Source organism: Scyliorhinus torazame, chromosome 13, assembly GCF_047496885.1.
Source record: "Scyliorhinus torazame isolate Kashiwa2021f chromosome 13, sScyTor2.1, whole genome shotgun sequence".
Lineage (NCBI taxonomy): Eukaryota > Metazoa > Chordata > Chondrichthyes > Carcharhiniformes > Scyliorhinidae > Scyliorhinus > Scyliorhinus torazame.
The window spans coordinates 85685878-85708308 of record NC_092719.1 but is presented as its reverse complement, the minus strand read 5'-3'; the positions used below and the strand labels follow the sequence as shown (position 1 = coordinate 85708308).

The following is a 22431-nucleotide window of genomic DNA, read 5'->3' as shown; positions in this document are numbered from 1 at the left end:
TGCACATTCTCCCCTAGTCTGCGTGGGTTTCCTCCGGGTGCTCGGGTTTCCTCCCACAATTCCCAAAAGACGTGTTTGTTAGGTGAATTGCACATTCTGAATTCTCCCTCCATGAACCCAAACAGGTGCCATAGTGTGGCAACTGGGGGATTTTCGCAGTAACATCATAGTAATATTATCTAAGCCTATTTGTGACACTAATAAAGATTATTATTATTATTATAAAGATACACTGCAGCAACTCACCAAGGCATCAGGCACATGGAAGCATCACCACATACATTTCACTCCCATGTCACACATCATCCTGTCTTTGGAAATATATTGTGATTCCTTCATCATTGCTGGACAAAAATTCTGGAATTTCTGACCTATTATCAAATTGCCACGCCTACAGGTTATTTTGCTACAGGTCAGCATTTAACTGGGGAAGGGCTAAAAATTGATCCCTCGAGATAACAGGAGTGGGTATGAGGAGAAATAATTGATAAGCTGCTACGGTAAATCTGATTGAGAGAAACCAAACCAGGAATAGAGTCCCGTGGCATTGGACATTGGATGCTTGATGGAATTTTAGACTAATGATCTATTTTATTTTCCTATTTTCAGGATGTCAATAAACGGCTATCGTTACCTGCAGACATTAGATTACCTGATGGGTATTTGGAAAAACTGCAGATGAACAGTCCACCTTTTGATCAGCCGATGAGTAGAAGATCCCGCAGAGCTTCCCTAGTGAGTATTATTTTTTTTAACAGCAGCCATGAATTGTTTGATTATTTGATCACTGTTTCTCCTCTCCTGTCAATCCTATTCTCTCTTCCAGTGATTCCAAAAAACAGTTGTACAATTGCTCATTCCATTTAGTTCAACTCCTCTAAATACGTCACTGTTTGTTTTTTTGAGGGAATCACACATCACTTGATAATGCCCAATAAAATCTGTGGAATAAAAGCCTGGCAAAGATTCTGACTTCAACTTTTCATATAGCATCACCTAACTTGTTGAAAGGATAGATAAAAGAAAAAACAAATACACCATATGGTTTGATTTTTCCTCTCTTTGCTGGAGTGACCATTCTTGGGCACAGTGGTAGTTATTCCGTGATCTAGAATTACCCCCTGCATCCCTGCAAAAAGGAAGAGAAAAGCAGCTAAATTCTCTGCTGTCAATAATTGTCAGGTGACCCACTGCATTTATGTAAAAGATATAGGAATAACAACAAGATTATGCATGATGATCTGTAATAGATTTACAAACAACAAAAATGATTTGAAAATGAGCAGGCTTTCCTCCCTTTTTGGATAAGAAAGGGTGCCAGAAATCCATTATGCTGGGTCTTTCTTGCACTTGACCAAGTAGGCAGGTTCCCCCCCTGAGCAAAGGGTGAATGAGAATTGAATTGAATTGACAGAATCTATATCATTACACATTCTGCATAATTTTCTAGCTCCTTGAAGGAGTGAATTTGGCAGTTAAGCAATGCTCATAGGAACTGGAGTTAGGAGTTACTGGCTTGTACTTTGAGATAAAAGGAATTTTAAGGGGCTGCTAGCAATGTTGGTTTTGGAGCATTGCTCAGACCAGTGTTATTAATCTTTTAGAGTCACATAGCCACACAGTGTCATTGGCAGCAGTTTTATTCCTTGCAGAAGTAGCAGCTGCCAGAGCAGAATTCCATTTCATTTTTACACTGCTGCAAAAACTTCCCACCTACTATTTTGAATGAGCGAATCCAAGGCCTTTATCCTGCCTAATACTCATTTAAATCATTTAAATGATTTAAAATCAGAAATGCTGCTGGTCTCAGTAGTGTGCACAAAATGTGTATTACAGTACTGATGCTGTAGTGAATTGGTTAGGAGGAGCAAGATCAGTCCCAGTATCGCTTGTCCTTCTGCCGAAACTTCCTGAATAAGGTATTAAACAGAATATTATGACCGTGTTCTTGAACAGTAAGAAGTCTAACAACACCAGGTTAAAGTCCAACAGGTTTGTTTCAAACACTAGCTTTTGGAGCACTGCTTCTTCCTCAGGTGAATGGAGCAGTGTTCCGAAAGCTAGTGTTTGAAACAAACCTGTTGGACTTTAACCCGGTGTTGTAAGAATTCTTACTGTGCTCACCCCAGTCCAACACCGGCATCTCCACATCATAGCGTTCTTGAAGGGACAGGTTATGTTCTATACCAATGGTAACGCACTGTTCCTGTCAAAATTATTTTTAAATATTTAAGAAATAGATACATTTCTAAACTCAAGGTGTCGGTGGATAAGGGGAGAGTGCTGGACTATGGCATTGAGATGGAGGATTAGCCATGAGCATGTTGAATGGCGGCGCAGGCTTGAAGATACAAATGGCCTGCTCCTATTTTCTATGTTTCTATTCATGATGTCTCCTACACAAAAGAGTCCCAAGTAAATTATAGATTATTCCTGAATCTAGCAGCTACCAACTGTCCAGGGTGTATATCTGAAACAGCCATTTGATTCCTTGAATATGCTAATCAGTGTCCTATTTTGGTACCTTAATGCCTCGTTTGACATTAACTGACTCTGCAGGGGACTCTTTTATAAAAAAAAAAAAAAAATTTAGAGCACCCAATTATTTTTTTCTTCAATTAAGGGGCAATTTAGCGTGGCCAATCCACCTAACCTGCACATCTTTGGGTTGCGGGGGTAAAACCCACGCAGACATGAGGAGAATAGATTGTGCAAACTACACGGACAGTGACCCAGGGCCGGGATTTGAACCCGGGTCCTCAGCGCCGCAGTCCCAGTGCTATACACTGCGCCACATGCCGCCCTTGCAGGGGACTCTTAAAAGGACAGACTGGAGTCCACATCTAACCAGCTTAATGCAGAGGAGGCTTGAGGCCCAATTTCCAGTGACACTTGAACTGACATTTAACGTGCATTTTTTTTCAACATCCGTTTTCTGTCGGTTTCTGCTATGACACAAATTTCTCATCATTACTGCAAAAATCGCACATTGGAAGTGAGTGTTGCTAACTTTTGGTTGGCTCTTAATTCGTAATTTGCTCTGTTTGTTTAACATTTGCTCTAGAGTCGCCAGGTATCTTTATGATACCGCCATGAGGTTCAAGTTCAAGTAATGATCAATAACTCAACACACCAATTAGTAAGATTCAAATCAAAACACATTTATTATACACAGTAAATCACTACTCATGCATAAACTCTACTTTCTAGACTATTCCTGTCACTAAAAGGCCTATACTTAGCTTCGGACTAGCCCACCAGGTATGGGGAACAAATGGCCTTTTGTTCAAGTCCTGAGTCTGCTGGATTCAAAAGTTGGTTTGGACTGGTAGCTAGGAGTGCCTATCTCGTAGCGAGTGTTGACTTGAGACTTACTTGGTTGGCGTGGCCGCCGGACAGTTCACTCTCCGGGGTTGCTTCGCGTTGCTGAGTGACCCTGCCCAAGAAGGACGATTTGAACTTGGGGGCTTTACTTTATAGTCCCCAGGGGCTTCCCGCCCTTTGGGGCGGACCCCCGTACCTGGTTCCAAATGATTGGACTGCATTCCGATCATTTGGATCGATTTCTCCAATACTGGAGTTATTCCCTGATCGCTGGGCGGTCCCTAAATGTCCGTTGGCCTTCCTTTGTCTTGACTCCTGCTGGCGCCGAGGAGTCTGGCTTGGCTTTATTCACCTTAACTGTTGCAATTGTGCCTTGGAATTGCTCATTACTATGCAGATGGCTGCTGGTTTCAGTGCTGTCTGGTTTTTTTATAGGTTTCAATACACATGATTTCTGTATTTGCTACTCTTTGCCTGTGTTGGCTGAATTTCCCTTCAGCCTTTGCGGTCGGAACACTCGCTACGAGATAGGCACTCCTAGCTACCAGTCCAAACCAACTTTTGAATCCAGCAGACTCAGGACTTGAACAAAAGGCCATTTGTTCCCCATACCTGGTGGGCCAGTCCGAAGCTAAGTATAGGCCTTTTAGTGACAGGAATAGTCTAGAAAGTAGAGTTTATGCATGAGTAGTGATTTACTGTGGATAATAAATGTGTTTTGATTTGAATCTTACTTTAAGTCGGAAGTGGCCAACCCAGGTGGCTACATGAGTGATCCAGCATCAATTCAGAAATCTGAAACACAAGCAGAAAATTCTGAAAACTTACCAATCAGTAGGCATATATGGAAAGAATAGACAAATCATTTTTCTTCACATATAAGAATATAAAAATAAGAGCAGAAATCGACTATGCAGCCTGATCTGCTATCCAGTACAATCACAGCCTCATTCAACTGCAATTTTCCACCTCCTACCTGCATCCTTGAGAGCAAAAATCTGTTTTCCTCAGCCCGATATGTATTCAATGTTGGAAAACCAGCTACCCTCTGGGAGTAGAGAATTCTTTTAAAAATAAATTTAGAGTACCCAATTCACTTTTTTTCCAATTAAGGAGCAATTTAACGTGGCCAATTCACCTACCCTGCACATACTTCGGTTGTGGGGGTGAGACCCACGCGAACACGGGGAGAATGTGCAAACTCCACACGGACAGTGACCCAGAGCCGGGATCAAACCTGGGACCTCGGTGCCGTGAGGCAGCAGAGCTAACCACTGCGCCACCGTGCTGCCCTGGAGTAGAGAATTCTAATGATTCACCGGTTGAGTGACAACATCTCCCCCATCTCAGGCCTGAACAATTGACACCTTAACTTGAAACTGTGCCCCTGTGTTCCAGATTCCCAGCCAGTGTAAAACAACCACTCAGTATCTACCTTGTTGAGCCCTTTTAGAATTCTGTTTGTTTCAATAAGCCCACTTCACATCCTTCTAAATTCTGGAGAAAGGCCCAATTTACTCAGCCTCTCATCGTAGGTGAGCCCTCTCATCCCAGAGACCAACCCCATGAACCTTGTTGCTGCTGCTTCCAATGCTAGATCCTTGCTTAGATATGGAGACCAAACTGCACATAGTATTCCAGGTGTGGTTGTGCCAAATCCAATACGGTTGTAACAAGAATTCTTTATTCTTGATCTACAATTGCTTAGCAATAAAAATAATATCCCATTTGCCTTAAGACCATAAGACATAGGAGCGGCAGTAAGGCCATTCGGCCCATCGAGTCCACGCCACCATTCAATCACGGCTGATTTCAACTCCATTTACCCGCTCTCTCTCCATAGCCCTTAATTCCTCGAGAAATCAAGAATTTATCAACTTCTGTCTTAAAGACACTCAAAGTCCCGGCCTCCACCGCCCTCTGTGGCAATGAATTACACAGACCCACCACTCTCTGGCTGAAGAAATTTCTCCTCATCTCTGTTCTAAAGTGACTCCCTTTTATTCTAAGGCTGTGCCCCCGGGTCCTAGTCTCCCCTGCTAATGGAAACAACTTTCCTACGTCCACCCTATCTAAGCCATTCATTATCTTGTAAGTTTCTATTAGATCTCCCCTCAACCTCCTAAACTCCAATGAATATAATCCCAGGATCCTCAGACGTTCATCGTATGTTAGGCCTACCATTCCTGGAATCATCCGTGTGAATCTCCGCTGGACCCGCTCCAGTGCCAGTATGTGCTTCCTGAGGTGTGTGGCCCAAAATTGCACACAGTATTCTAAATGGGGCCTAACTAATGCTTTATAAAGCTTCAGAAGTACATCCCTGCTTTTATATTCCAAGCCTCTTGAGATAAATGACAACAATGCAGATGCTTTCTTATTTGCGGACTCAACCTGCAAATCCTGGACTAGGACTCCCAAGTCCCTTTGCACTTCAGCATTATGAATTTTGTCACCGTTTAGAAAATAGTCCATGCCTCTATTTTTTCCAAAGTGCAAGACCTCGCACTTGCCCACGTTGAATTTCATCAGCCATTTCGTGGACCACTCTCCTAAACTGTCAAAATCTTTCTGCAGCCTCCCCACCTCCTCCATACTTCCTGCCCCTCCACCTATCTTTGTATCATCGGCAAACTTAGCCAGAATGCCCCCAGTCCCGTCATCTAGATCGTTAATATATAAAGAGAACAGCTGTGGCCCCAACACTGAACCCTGCGGGACACCACTCGTCACCGGTTGCCATTCCGAAAAAGAACCTTTTATCCCAACTCTCTGCCTTCTGCCTGACAGCCAATCGTCAATCCATGTTAGGACCTTGCCTTGAATACCATGGGCCCTTATTTTACTCAGCAGTCTCCCGTGAGGCACCTTATCAAAGGCCTTTTGGAAGTCAAGATAGATAATATCCATTGGCTCTCCTTGGTCTAACCTATTTGTTATCTCTTCAAAGAACTCTAACAGGTTTGTCAGGCACGACCTCCCTTTACTAAATCCATGCTGACTTGTCCTAATCTGACCCTGCACTTCCAAGAATTTAGAAATCTCATCCTTAACAATGGATTCTAGAATCTTGCCAACAACCGAGGTTAGGCTAATTGGCCTATAATTTTCCATCTTTTTCCTTGTTCCCTTCTTGAACAGGGGGGTTACAACAATGATTTTCCAATCCTCTGGGACTTTCCCTGACTCCAGTGACTTTTGAAAGATCATAACTAACGCCTCCACTATTTCTTCAGCTATCTCCTTTAGAACTCTAGGATGTAGCCCATCTGGGCCCGGAGATTTATCAATGTTCAGATCTCATAGTTTCTCTAGCACTTTCCCCTTTGTGATGGCTACCATATTCAACTCTGCCCCCTGACTCTCCTGAATTGTTGGGATATTACTCATGTCTTCTACTGTGAAGACTGACGCAAAGTACTTATTTAGTTCCTCAGCTATTTCCTTGTCTCCCATCACTAGATTACCAGCGTCATTTTGGAGCGGCCCAATGTCTACTTTTGCCTCCCGTTTGTTTTTAATGTATTTAAAGAAACTTTTACTATCATTCCTAATGTTACTGGCTAGCCTACCTTCATATTTGATCCTCTCTTTCCTTATTTCTCTCTTTGTTATCCTCAGTTTGTTTTTGTAGCCTTCCCAATCTTCTGACTACTTCTTTGCCACATTATAGGCTTTCTCTTTTGCTTTGATGGATTCCCTAACTTCCTTTGTCAGCCATGGCTGCCTAATCCCCCTTCTGATAACCTTTCTTTTCTTTGGGATGAACCTCTGTACTGTGTCCTCAATTACTCCCAGAAACTCCTGCCATTGCTGTTCTACTGTCTTTCCCACTAGGCTCTGCTCCCAGTCGATTTCCGTCAGTTCCTCCCTCATGCCCCTGTAGTTACCTTTATTTAACTGTAACAACTTTACATCTGATTCTACCTTCTTTCTTTCAAATTGGAGATTGAATTCTACCATATTATGATCACTGCCTCCTAAGTGTTCCCTTACTTTAAGATCTTTAATCAAGTCTGGCTCATTACATAACACTAAGTCCAGAATGGCCTGTTCCCTCGTGGGCTCCATCACAAGCTGTTCCAAAAAGCCCTCCTGTAAACATTCAAGAATTCCCTTTCCTTGGGTCCACTGGCAGCATTATTTACCCAGTCCACCTGCATATTGAAGTCCCCCATGATCACTGTGACCTTGCCTTTCTGATATGCACTTTCTATTTTGTGGTGTATTTTGTGCCCCTGGTCCTGACCACTGTTAGGCGGCCTGTACATAACTCCCATTATGGTTTTTTTGCCTTTGTGGTTCCTCAACTCTACCCACACAGACTCCACATCATCTGACCCTATGTCATTTAGTACTATTGATTTAATTTCGTTCCTAATTAACAAGGCAACCCCGCCCCCTCTGCCCACCACTTTTCGATAGGTTGTGAATCCCTGGATGTTTAAATGCCAGTCCTGAACCCCCTGCAACCACGTCTCTGTGATGCCTACCACATCATAGCTGCCAGTCACAATCTGGGCCACAAGCTCATCTACCTTGTTCCGTACACTGCACGCATTTAAATACAGCACCTTTAATTCTCTATTGACCGTCCCTTTTTGTTTTCTTAGTGTGGTGGACCTTGGTTTACTGAGCTTTTCCATATACTCTGTCAGATTTTGTGGGATGGAGACTATCGTAACCTCTCTTGAATTCTGTCTTTTCGTGCTTTTTTGTATTCCTAAGCGGCTACGCTTCCCACTGATTACTTCACCTCTTGGTTCCCTGACTTTCCCTCCCCCCCCCCCCCCCCCCCCCCCCCAAATCTCTAGTTTAAAGTCCTATTGACCACCCTATTTACTCTCTTCGCCAGAACACTGGTCCCAGCTCGGTTCAGGTGGTGACCATCCCAACGGTATAGGTCCCCCTAGTCCCAAAACTGATGCCAGTGTCCTATGAAAAGGAACCCCTCTTTCCCACACCACTCTTTCAGCCACGTGTTAACTTCCCTTATTCTTGCCTCCCTATGCCAATTTGCACGTGGCTCGGGCAGTAATTCGGAGATTATGACGCTTGAGGACCTGTTTTTTAATTTGAATCCTAGCTCTTTATAATCTCTAAACAGGTCCTCTTTTCTAGACTTGCCTATGTTGTTGGTACCGACATGGACCACAACAACTGGATCCTCCCCTTCCCTCTCCAGTATCCTTTCAAGCCGGTCAGAGATGTCCCGCACCCTAGCACCGGGCAGGCAACATACCACGCGGGACTCTTTATCCTGCTCACAAAGGATACTATCTATCCCCCTGATAATAGAATCCCCTACAACTACAACTTGCCTATTTACTCCCTCCCCTTGAATGGCCTGCTGAACCATGAAGCCTTGGTCAGCTGACTCATCCTTCCTGCAGCCCTGTTCGCCATCCACACAGGGAGCAAGTGCCTCATACCTGTTGGACAGGGTCAAGGGCTGAGGCTCCTGAGTTCCTGACTGCTGGTTCCCTTTACCTGCCTGACCTGCAGTCACACCCTGCTGTCCCTGGCCACTGGCAGGATTTAAACTACTTACTCTGACAGGTGTGACTGCCTCCTGAAACACAGTGTCCAGGTAAGTCTCCCCTCCCAGATGTGCCTCAGTGTTTGAAGCTCAGACTCCAGCTCATCAACTCTGAGCCGGAGCTCTTCGAGCAGCCAACACTTACTGCAGATGTGGTCGCTGCAGCTCGCAATGGGATCTGCCAGCTCCCACATCAAGCAGCTCAAGCACATCACCTGACCAGCCATCACTAATTAATTAATTAGTTTAATTTAAGTTTACGAGTTTAGCTGTGTTTTTTTTAAATTTGGGGCAGATTTGCTATCAACCAATCAGATCACAGCTTCCCTCTGACGTCACTTTTGGAGGAAAAAACTGGAAAACAGAAAGTTACCGTTAGGTTTTTATACTCACAGAGACTGCTCCTCCTCCTCCGAACGGTTCCCGAAATTAGGCCCGAAGAAAGAGAGAGAACAAAACAGTTGGGAAAAAGCACCTTCTCCCACTCTTCACCGAATTACCTCACTGCACCAAATTCCTAGTTGCTTATGCTAACTTGTGTTCCTTGTACAAGTCCGCCCAAATCCCTCTGAACATCAATGTCTACAAGTTTCACACCTTAAAACAAATTCTGCTATTTCATTCCTACTACTAAAGTGAATACCCTCATGCTTCAGCACATTATACTGCATCTGCCACCTTGTTGCTCTTTCACTCAACTGTCCGTATCGCTTTACAGCCTTTATGTCCTCCTCACAGCTTGCATTCTCACCCAAGTTTGTGTATGGTCAGCAAACGTAGACACATTATTCTCTGTTTCTTTATCTAGGTCATTGATAGCCTGTGTTTCTTTATCTAAGTCAGTAATATAGATTGTAAATAGCTGAGGCCTCCGCCCTGATCCTTGTGGTCTTTCACTGCTTGCAATGTGCCAACATGACAATGCCTGATTTATCTCTACTCTTTGCTTCCAATCCAATAACCAATCCTCTATCCTTGCTAATATTGCCCCCCAACTCCATGAGCCCTTATCTTACCTAATAACCTATTATGTGGCACTTTATCGAATGTCTTTTGGGAATCCAATTATACTACATCTACTGGTTTCCTTTTATCTACCCTACTAGTCACATCCCAAAAACTGTAAAGAAATTTGTCAAACATAATTTTCCTTTCATTGTCATAGTTTTTTCGAAGTGTATTGTTAGGACTGACTTCAGGACCAATGACTCTTATCTGGTTTCACGGCCTGCTTTCGTGAATCGCAGCATTGCATTTGCTAACTTCCAATCGCGAGGATTGTTTTGCAATTTTGAAATATTTGGGAAATCATAAACCGTACATCCACTATCCCTTTTCTAACCCAGCCTGTCCGATCCTAGGGATTTGTCAAATTTTATTCCCTCCAGTTTCTCTCTTACTTTTTCTCTTATATTAATTATCTTTATTTCCAATACACATACTTACTACGTTTTAAGCCTCTTTGCAATGTTTTAAGCCTCTTTGTATCTCAAAATCACAACATTGTTACAGAACAAGATCATTCAACCCATTGTGTCGATGCTGGCTTGCCAAATGAGCATTGCACTTGGTGCCTTTCCCCCACCTTTTCCTTGTAACCCTGCACATTCCTTTTCAGGTATTAAGCCAATTTCCTCTCGAATGCCTTGATTGAACGTCCCTGCACCACACACTCAGGCAGCTCATTCCAGATAGTAACCACTGGCTTTATGAGAAAGTTTCCATCTAATGCTATCCTTGACCTCCTTCGAAAGATATGGATGAACCTTTCCTTCTGAACTTTTGTTAAACATTTTGAACTGGTGTTTCAATCTTCCCATTGTTGGTTTGCTGCCATATCTTTTAGTCTATTTACCTTTGGCCAGCTCTCTCCTCACACCTAAGTAATTGGCCTTGTTCAAATTTAAGATTCTTATTTGGGACTGGAGTAGGTCGCTTTCAAACTTAATATGATCTTCAGTTGTATTATGACCATTATTTTCCAGTGGGTCTTTTACTATGAGATTACTAATACACAATACAAGATTGAAAATAGTTTTATCTTCAGTTGATTCTGCAACATATTTCTCTTGAAACCGCTCTCAAAAAAATTCTACATACTCATCTTCTACACCATCCTTACTAATTTGATTGGTTTAGTCTATGTGAAGATTAAGTTATTGCCTTCATTACAGACGGCAATAACTTCTTCGTAAATGCTCTGCCCAGCAGTATAACTACTGTTAGGTGGCCTATAATCTACTCCCACCAATGTTTTTCTGACACTTGATATTCCTAATTTCCATCCATAATGATTCTGCTTCCTGATCACCAATGTCCTTATGTCATCATTTACCATCAGGCTGCCCCTTTTACTTTTCCATTCTGCCTGCCTTTTCAAAAGACAGCTGTTTACCCTGGAATATTTATTTCCCAACTTTGGTCACCTTGTGACAATGTTTCTGCAATTCGGTGTTTAGCTGTAAACCTGGGGTCCACATGCGGAGAATCTAAGTTCTGAGTGTGGCCCACAAGACATTTTGTTGACCGTTGTCCGGGTGCCGGGTTGTCACATTCCGCTGATTTCCTTCCGCGTAGTTTTTTTCCTACCAGTATAACTGAAGTGATTTGCACGTAAAGCAAGGACAAATGAAGTGAGGTACATGCTGATTGCACACAAGATTGACTTTGAGAGCCGTGTGCTCCCTCCACATCCAAAGTGAAAATATTTATTTTCGTTTTACCCTTTGAAGTTGATGATATTTCTATTTTGATATATATATATGATTCATCATTTTCTATAACGTATTATGAAATATTCAGCATGTATTTAATCTTATTCATGTGGTCATGGTTAGTCAACAAGCCTGATATAAGTCCTGTGGCCCACTGAATTGAAGGAGGCCCACTCACGAGCCTAGGTTGCCCACATCACTGATCTAAACCATTTGTCTCTATTTGTGCCACCAGTTCATGATCCTATTGTGGATGTTTTGCATCTTGAGATAAAGAATCTTTAATTATATTTTGTTAATTACTATTCATTGCATGGACTTTATTTTCTGATACACTTGGGCTCTCTGTTCCTTCCTGTTCAAACCCTGCTTGTCATTACCCACATGACAACATAGAACAGAACAGGCCCTTCGGCCCTCGATGTTGTGCTGAGCATTTTCCGAAACCAAGATCAAGCTATCCCACTCCCTGTCATTCTGGTGTGATCCATGTGCCTATCCAATAACCGCTTGAAAGTTCCTAAAGTGTCCGACTCCACTATCACAGCAGGCAGTCCATTCCACACCCTAACCATTCTCTGAGTAAAGAACCTATCTCGGACATCCCTCTTATATCTCCCACCTTGAATCTTATAGTCTCTGAACGTCCACTCTGTCTATCCCCCTCATTATCTTACAAATCTCTATTGAGTCGCCTCTCATCCTCCTCCGCTCCAAAGAGAAAAGCCCTTGCTCCCTCAACCTTTCCTCATAAGACATACCCTCCAATCCAGGCAGCATCCTAGTAAATCTCCTTTGCACCCTTTCCAATGCTTCCACATCCTTCCTATAATGAGGTGACCAGAACTGCACACAATACTCCAAATGTGGTCTCACCAGGGTCATGTGTAGTTGCAGCATAACCCCGCGGCTCTTAAACCAAGCCCCCTATTAATAAACGCTAACACACTATAAGCCTTCTTCACGGCTCTATCCATTTGAGTGGCAACCTTCAGAGATCTGTGGACATGAACCCCAAGATCTCTCTGTTCCTCCACATCCCTCACAACCCTGCCGTTGACCCTGTAATCCGCATTCAAATTTTTTCTACCAAAATGAATCACCTCGCACTTATCAGGGTTAAACTCCATCTGCCATTTTTCGGCCCAGCTCTGCATCCTATCAATGTCTCTTTGCAGCCTACAACAGCCCTCCACCTCATCCACTACCCCACCAATCTTGGTGTCATCAGCAAATTTACTGACCCACCCTTCAGCCCCCTCCTCCAAGTCATTGATAAAAATCACAAATAGCAGACAATCCAGCACTGATCCCTGTGGTACACCGCTGGTAACTGCTCTCCAGTCTGAAAATTTTCCATCCACCACCACCCTCTGTCTTCTATGTGATAGCCAGTTACTTATCCAATTGGCCAAATTTCCCTCGATCCCACACCTCCTTACTTCTTCATGAGCCGACCATGGGGAACCTTATCAAACTCCTTATTAAACTCCATGTGTACGACATCAACTGCTCTACCTTCATCTACACACTTCGTTACCTCCACAAAGAATTCAATCAAATTTGTGAGGCAAGACCTACCCTTCACGAATCCGTGTTGACTATCCCAGATTAAGCTGCATCTTTCCAAATGGTCATAAATCCTATCCTTCAGGACCTTTTCCATTATCTTACCGACCACCGAAGTAAGACTAACTGGCCTATAATTACCTGGGTCATTCCTATTCCCTTTCTTGAACAGAGGAACTGTTCACTCTCCAGTCCTCTGGCATTATTCCCGTGGACAGCGAGGACCCAAAGATCATAGCCAAAGGCTCTGCAATCTCATCCCTTGCCTCCCAAAGAATCCTTGGATATATCCCATCTGGCCAGGGGACTTGTCAACCCTCAGGTTTTTCAAAATTGCTAATACATCCTTCCTCAGAACATCTACCTCCTCCAGCCTACCCGCCTGAATCACACTCTCATCCTCAAAAACATGGCCCCTCTCCTTTGTGAACACTGAAGAAAAGTATTCATTCAACACCTCTCCTATTTCTTCTGACTCCATGCACAGGTTCCCACTACTGTCCTTGACCGGCCCTACCCTCACCCTGGTCATTCTTTTATTTCTCACATAAGAGTAAAAAGCCTTAGGATTTTCCTTGATCTGACCCGCCAAGGACTTCTCATGCCCCCTCCTTGCTCTCCTAAGCCCTTTTTTCAGCTCATTTCTTGCTACCTTGTAACCCTCAAGCGACCCTCCTGAACCTTGTTTTCTCACCCTTACATACTCTTCCTTTTTCCTCTTGACAAGACATTCAACCTCTTTTGTGAACCATGGTTCCCTCACACGGCTATTTCCTCCCTGCCTGCCAGGACATGCCTATCAAGGACACGCAGTATTTGTTCCTTGAACAAGCTCCACTTTTCATTTGTGCCTTTCCCTGACAGTTTCTGTTCCCATCTTATGCACCCTAATTCTTGCCTAATCGCATCATAATTACCCCTCCCCCAATTATAAACCTTGCCCTGCCCTATGGCCCTATCCCCCTCCATTGCAATAGTGAAAGACACCGAATTGTGGTCACTATCTCCAAAGTGCTCTCTCACAAACAAATCTAACACTTGGCCCGGTTCATTACCCAGTACCAAATCCAATGTGGCCCCCCCTCTTGTCGGCCTATCCACATATTGTGTCAGGAAACCGTCATGCACACACTGTACAAAAACTGCCCCATCCGAACTGTTCGACCTATAGAGGTTCCAATCAATATTTGGAAAGTTAAAGTCACCCATGACAACTACCCTGAGACCTCCACACCTATCCATAATCTGTTTTGCAATTTCTTCCTTCACATCTCTATTACTATTTGGGGGCCTATAGAAAACGCCTAACAATGTGACCGCTCCTTTCCTATTTCTAACTTCGGCCCATATTACCTAAGTAGGCAGATCCCCTTCAAACTGCCTTTCTGCAGCCGTTAAACTATCCTTGATCTTTTATCCTCCACCTCTTTTACCACCTTCCCTACTCTTGCTGAAACATCTATACCCCGGAACTTCTAACAACCATTCCTGCCCCGTTCTAATCATGTCTCCATAATGGCCACAACATCGTAGTCCCAAGTACCAATCCACGCTCCAAGTTCATCTACCTTATTCCGGATGCTCCTTGCATTGAAGTAGACACACTTCAACCCACCTTTCTGTCTGCCGGTACACTCCTGCGACCTTGATACCGTCCTCAGTACCTCACTACTCTCAACACTGGCTTCTGGACTACACCTAGTTTTCCCAGCCCCCTGACAAATTAGTTTAAACACCCCCCCCCCCCCCCCCCCCCCCCCCCCCCCCCGAAGAGCCGTAGCAAATTTTCCTCCCAAGATATTAGAACAACAAAGAACAAAGAAATGTACAGCACAGGAACAGGCCCTTCGGCCCTCCAAGCCCGTGCCGACCATGCTGCCCGACTAAACTACAATCGTCTACACTTCCTGGGTCCGTATCCCTCTCTTCCCATCCTATTCATGTATTTGTCAAGATGCCCCTTAAATGTCACTATCGTCCCTGCTTCCACCACCTCCTCCGGTAGCGAGTTCCAGGCTCCCACTACCCTCTGCGTGAAAAAATTGCCTCGTACATCTACTCTCAACCTTGCCCCTCTCACCTTAAACCTATGCCCCCTAGTAATTGACCCCTCTACCCCGGGGAAAAGCCTCTGACTATCCACTCTGTCTATGCCCCTCATAATTTTGTAGACCTCTATCAGGTCGCCCCTCAACCTCCTTCGTTCCAGTGAGAACAAACCGTGCCCCTCTGTTGGTGCCCCTCTGGTTCAGGTGCAAACCGTCCTGTCTGTACAGGTCCCACCTTCCCCAGAATGTGCTCCAATTATCCACGTACCTGAAACCCTCCCTCCTACACCATCCCTGCAGCCACGTGTTTATCTGCACTCTCTCCCTGTTCCTCACCTCACTAGCACGTGGCACTGGCAACAAACCAGAGATGACAACATGGTTTGTCCTGGCTCTCAGCTTCCACCCTAGCTCCCTAAATTCCTGTTTTAAATCCCTGTCCCTTCTCTTACCTATGTCGTTGGTACCGATGTGTACCACGACTTGTGACTGCTCCCCCTCCCCTTTAAGGATTCTGAAAACACGGTCCAAGACATCACGGACCCTGGCACCCGAGAGGCAACATACCATCCGTGAGTCTCTTTCGCTGCCACAGAACCGTCTATCTGTCCCTCTAATTATCGAGTCCCCAATAACTATTGCTCTCCCTCTTTCCCTTCTGAGCCACAGGGATGGACTCAGAGCTGGAGATCCGTTCACCATGGCTTACCCCTGATAGGTCTTCCCCCTCAACAGTATCCAAAACGGTGCACTTGTTACTGAGGGGAACAACCACAGAGGATCCCTGGACTGACTGCTTCCTCCCAGCCCCTCTCACCATCACCCATCTATCTTGATTCTTCGGAGTAACTACGTCCCTGAAGCTACTATCTATGACCACCTCTGCCTCCCGAATGATCCGAAGTTCATCCAACTCCAGCTCCAGTTCCCTAATGCGGTTTCTGAGGAGCTGGAGATGGGTGCACTTCCCACAGATGAAATCAGCAGGGACGCTGACAGCGTCCCTCACCCCAAACATTCTGCAGGAGGATCATTGCACTGCCTTCCCTGCCATCCCCTCGAGATAAAAAAAGAAAAAGAAAGAAAGAGCTTACCTGTTATTCACTCCACCCCTTAGGACAAAGGAGGTGGCAGGGTGGGGGACACTACAAGTGTAGTGTCTAGGGTTTAGAAATTGCCCAACTTAAATACAGGTAAAAATAAAACACTTAACCAGCAACCACTGCGCCCCACACGAGAACAGCAATCAGCTGTTATGGGCCTGCGCAAACAATTTAAATCTTTACTACTTACCCAGCAGTTACTCTGTCCCCACTCCGACCGGATTCAGCTGGAAACTCTCAACAGTAAGTTTTTTAAAAAATTACTCCCCTTCTCAGCAAGCACTCACTCAGCAACCACTGCGCCCCGCACGATAACACCTCAGGGAAAAGAAAAACTACTTACCAGTCACCAGCCAATCACTTACCTGCAGGCTGTGCTGTCACTGTTCAACTTCTTTCTACTTCTACCTGCCCTCGAGTCTCCCTCTTGATCTTTACTTGGCTGGGATCCTTACAGTGATTGTCTTTATTTTTTGGTTAGAGGAGGAGTTTAACTGTCACTTGACAACAACAACGCCACAAACCACCTTCAAAATACGGTGACCGCAATGCACTGATGCAAATTTTCCCCACAACAGCCAATCAGCAGCTCTGCTCTACTGCCCTCTGCTGGATGCTTGCCTTCACTTGAAAACCTAGGGTGTTTTGCTCAGGTACACTTTCTGGATGTAGTGACCGCAATGCACTGATGCAAATTTTCCCCACAACGACCAATCAGCAGCTCCGCTCTACTGCCCTCTGCTGGATCTATAAAACATTGTTTTATTGCTTCAACCTTTTCTTCAGATTTCTCAATCTTTCACCGACGTCTCGTCTCCCTCCCCACCACCGCCTCGGTTAGTTTAAAGCCCAATTCACAGTCCTGGTCATACATTTTATCAGAACACTAATCTCAGCTGGGTTTAATTGGAGTCGATCTCAACAAAAGAGCTCCCTGAATCAAAATCCCTTCTTCTCACCGCCACTACTCTGAGCCACATGTTCAATTCTCTAAACATCTTGATCTTATAACAGTTGGCATATGGCTCAGGTTACAATCCAGAGATCATTATTGTGGATAGCACAATTGCTTCACGGCTCCAGGGTCCCAGGTTCGATTCCGGCTTGGGTCACTGTCTGTGCGGAGTCTGCACATCCTCCCCGTGTGTGCGTGGGTTTCCTCCGGGTGCTCCGGTTTCCTCCCACAGTCCAAAGATGTGCAGGTTAGGTGGATTGGCCATAATAAATTGCCCTTAGTGTCCAAAATTGTCCTTAGTGTTGGGTGGGGCTACTGGGTTATGGGGATAGGGTGGAGGTGTTGACCTTGAGTAGGGTGCTCTTTCCAAGAGCTGGTGCAGACTCGATGGGCCGAATGGCCTCCTTCTGCACTGTAAATTCTGTGAAATTATCTTTCAGGCTCTGCATTTCAATTCAGACCCCAACTCCTCAAATCCTCACAGCAGAACATTATTCTTAGTTCTACGTATGGCGTTGGTTGCCACATTGTCTGACAGCAACCAAATTCTCCCCTTCCCACTCGGAAGTTTTCTCCAACTGTGAAGAGATATCCTTAACCCTGTTACTGGGCAGGAGCTCACAGTTGCAACTGCAGAGAAAAGTATCCATTCCGCTGACTATACTATCTCCTATCACTGCTACAATCCTTTGCCCACCCCACTTGAATGGTGCTGTGGTGGCTCGCGAAACACTCTGGAGGCTTCCAGTAGTAACAAGGGGGTTTATTGATGAAAGGCAAAGGCTGGTAATTATCCAGGCACAGAACTCAATCGGATGGGTCTTGTCTCTTTGGCTCCAGAGTCCACACTGCCCGAGTCCCTGCTCCCAGGGCCCCGTGCAAACTTGCTATTGGCCGGGGTTGGTGTGCTCCTTTGGCCTCGAGCCGGTCGTGTGGTCCACCAGGCCTGCCCCCTTAAAGAGGCACACTATCACAGGTGCTGTGCTATCACAGGTGCCATGATCAGTTTGCTCATCCATCCTGCAGATCCTCAGCCACACAGGCAATAAGCATCTTGTACCTGTTGGTCTAAGTGAAGTGCCAAGGCTGTTCCATTGCGACATATTGGATCCTCATAACTGCCTGACTCTCAGTCACGCCCTCCTGTCCCTGACCACCACGAAGATATGTAGAGGGACAGGTAGTATTGAGGAAGTAGGGGGGCTGCAGAAGGACTTGGACAGACTAGGAGAGTGGGCAAAGTAGTGGCAGATGGAATACAACGTGGAAAAGTGTGAGGCTATGCACTTGGAAGGAGGAGTGGAGGCATAGACTATTTTCTAAATGGGGAAATGCTTTGGAAATCAGAAGCACAAAGAGACTTGGGAGTCCTTGTTCAAAATTCTCCCACGGTTAACATGCAGATTCAGTCAGCAATTAGGAAGGCAAATGCAATATTAGCATTCGTGTCAAGAGGGCTGGAAGACAAGAGCAGGTATGTACTTCTGAGGCTGTATAAAGCTCTGGTCAGACCCCATTTGGAGTGTACTGGACTTGGAAAGCATCCAGAGGAGGTACACAAGAATGATCCTTGGAATGAAGAGCTTGTCGTATGAGGAACGGTTGGGTTTGTACTCGTTGGAGTTTAGAAGGATGAGAGGGGATTTTATTGAAACTTACAGGGTACTGAGAGGCCTGGATAGAGTGGATGTGGAGAGGGTGTATCCACTTGTAGGAAAAACTGGAACCAGAGGGCACAATCTCAGACTAAAGGAACAATCCTTTAAAACAGATGAGGAGGAATTTCTTCTGCCAGAGGATGGTGAATCTGTGGAACTCATTGCCGCAGAAGGCTGTGGGGGCCAAATCACTGAATGTCTTTAAGATCGAGATAGATAGGTTCCTGATTAATAAGGTGATTAGGGGTTATGGGAAAAAGGCAGGAGAATGGGGATGAGAAAAATACTAGCCATGATTGAATGAAGGCGCAGATTCGATGGGCCGAGTGGTCTAATTCTGCTCCTATGTCTCATGGTCTTATTGACCAACTGTAAAATTCTCAATCGAAGGGTTGTAACTGCCACCTGGAATAAAGTGTCCAGATAACTCCCTCAATGTTGACCCACAATAACTGCACCTCTGACTCCAATCAAGCTGCAGACATTTACTGCAGATACAGTCCGAGAACTGCAATACATTCCACAGATTCCCACATGTTGCAGTCACATCAGACCACTCGCCCTGCCATGCCTGTCCAACCTTATCTCTTAAATAAATAAATTAGTAAGTTACTAATTTAGTTAGCTAAAGTTACATTCTCTGAGCTTAAAGATAAAAGGACACTCGCCATGTACAGGAGGGAAAAAAAAAAGGATAAAAAGCAGCACCTCCTTCCCCTTCTGCAAAGAATTCCCACTTTCGACAAATCCCCAACTTCGTACTCTGTTCCTGCAGGACTCTGTTCTCAAAGCACTGTGCTTCCCTACTCTGTCCGATAGCGAAACACTGTCTACTTTTATAGAGAGCTAATGATTCGTATCCAAGTTATAACTACTAAATCGGCTTCCAGCTACAGTAATTAACACATATTCAGGCCATCACTTTCAGTTGATTTCAGTTAACTGCAGCGATCAGGTTGTTTCTGTTAAGTAGGTTGATAAACCAGCTTGCACTTTAAAAAAAATATATATATTTTTATTCTCCTTTTTCACATTTTTCCCAAATTTACACCCAAAAACAAACAATTAACGAAACAAATACAATGTCAATCCCCTGGTCAACAATTCCTCCCTCACACAACCCTCAACATTTTAAATACAAACATCAAAGAAAAGAATTAGGGAATGCACCATCCACCCATACATAGTCACCAACAACATACACCCCCCCACCCCCACTAAACCCCTCCCCTCATGGTCGATGTCATCCAATTCTTGAAAGTGCTTAATAAACAAAGCCCATGAATTGTAGAACCCTTCCATCCTTCCCCTCAACTCAAACCTCACCTTCTCGAGTGTTAAAAACTCCAACAGATCTTCCCGCCACGCCAGGGCACAGGGTGGGGCAACTGACCACCACCCAACAGGATTAGCCTTCCGGCGATCAGCAAGGCGAAGGTTAAAACATCTGCCTCTGCACCTGCTTCCAACCGTGGCCGTTCCGATACCCCGAATATGCCCTCTAAAGGACCTGGCTCAAGCCTCACATGTACCACCTTCGAAATTACCCTGAACACCCCCTCCAATACCCCTCCAGCTTTGGACAGGATAAAAACATATGAACGTGCTTTGCCCCCCCCCCCCCCCCCCCCCCCCCCCCGGCAACGTTCACAAATCTCCTTTACCCCCTCAAAGAGTCGTCTCATCCTTGCCTTTGAGGTGCGCCCTATACACCACCTTCAGCTGTATCAGCCCCAACCTCGCGGCCGAAGTTAAAGCATTTACCCTCCGGAACACCTCACACCACAACCCCTCCTCCATGCTCTCTCCCAACTCTTCTCTTCCAGAATCATCCATAAATTGCCGACACTATCCCCGACCTGCCAGCGACAGAGGGAGACCATCCCACCTTGCCAGATCAGCTTTCACCCTCCCACCAGACTAGTAATGTTATACCTACGGAGCTGCCCCCAATCCCGAGCTTGCAGTTTTAAAGTTCCAAGTCAGAGTTTGACCGTTGATCTAAATTGTAGGTTTGAGAAATATTGTCCAGCAAGACCCCAATTGCTCAAGTTCCTGACCATCGAATTTGATTCACAAAACACTTTGTTTTCAAAGCATTTGGTGCTTCCCAACAGCAGACTGACCTGCTGTGTTTTCAGTATTTTAACCAATTCACCCCATTTGATAACTCTTGAATGTGGAGGTGAACAGAAGTGATATGTTCGAAGAGGAAAATAATAGAAATCTGGGGCCAAATTCTCCGGAAACGGCGCGATGTCCGCTGACTGGCGCCCAAAACGGCGCAAATCAGACGGGCATCGTGCCGCCCCAAAGGTGCTTAATGCTCCGCATCTTTGGGGGCCGAGCCCCAACCTTGAGGGGCTAGGTCGGCGCCGGACGAATTTCCACCCCGCCAGCTGGCGGAAAAGGCCTTTGGTGCCCAGCCAGCTGGCGCGGAAATGACATCTCCGGGCGGCGCATGTGCGGGAGCGTCAGCGGCCGCTGACGGCATTCCCGCGCATGCGCATTGGAGGGAGTCTCTTCTGCCTCCGCCATGGTGGAGACCGTGGCGGAGGCGGAAGGGAAAGAGTGCCCCCACGGCACAGGCCCGCCCGCGGATCGGTGGGCCCCGATCGCGGGCCAGGCCACCGTGGGGGCACCCCCCGGGGCCAGATCGCCCCGCGCCCTCCCCCAGGACCCCGGAGCCCGCCTGCGCCGCCTTGTCCCGCCGGTAAGGTAGGTGGTTTAATTTACGCTGGCGGGACAGGCATTTTAGCGGCGGGTCTTTGGCCCATCCAGGCCGGAGAATCGCGCGGGGGTGCCCGCCAACCGGCGCAGCGCGATTCCCGCCCCCGCCGAATCTCCGGTGCCGGAGACTTCGGCAACCGGCGGGGGCGGGATTCACGCCAGCCCCCGGCGATTCTCCGACCCGGCGGGGGGTTGAGAATCTCGCCCCAGGTCCATCACCAGAGGTTGCTTCACAGCTCCAGGGTCCCAGGTTTGATTCCCAGCTTGGGTCATTGTCTGTGCAGAGTCTGCATGTTCTCCCCGTGACTCGGTCGGTTTCCTCCGGGTGCTCCGGTTTACTCCCACAAGTCCCAAAAGATGTGCTGTTAGATAATTTGGACTTCTGAATTCTCCCTCAGTGTACCCGAACAGGCACCGGAATGTGGAGACTATGGGCTTTTCACAGTAGTTTCATTGCAGTGTTAATGTAAGACTACTTGTGGCAATAAAGATTATTATTATATTATATTTTAAATTCCGACTTGCTAAAATACTGGTTTCCAGTATTTTTAAATTGGCATTTTTGAAACAGCCCTTGGCACAAGATAGTCCCGAGCAATTTATCATTGTTTTCAACCATCTGTATACCTGTGCCAACTGCATTGGATCACTGTTCTGTTCAGTTATGTGGTTCATTAACATTTTTTCATAAAACTAATTTTGCTTTGTGCGTTGACACATTAAGTCTTCCATAAGCTATTTTTATGAGGATGAGTAGGGTGGAAATGGGTGAAATACCAGTTTTAGGCATT

The 22431-nt window shown here is 45.6% G+C and overlaps 1 protein-coding gene across 1 annotated transcript in view; it reads left to right on the top strand.

The window, feature by feature from the left end:
* cdk17 (cyclin dependent kinase 17) overlaps positions 1–22431 on the top strand; it is a 334713-nt gene that overhangs the window by 189985 nt on the left and 122297 nt on the right. The window contains 1 exon segment of the mRNA XM_072471934.1: positions 610–735. Coding sequence (XP_072328035.1) covers positions 610–735 — 126 coding nt within the window.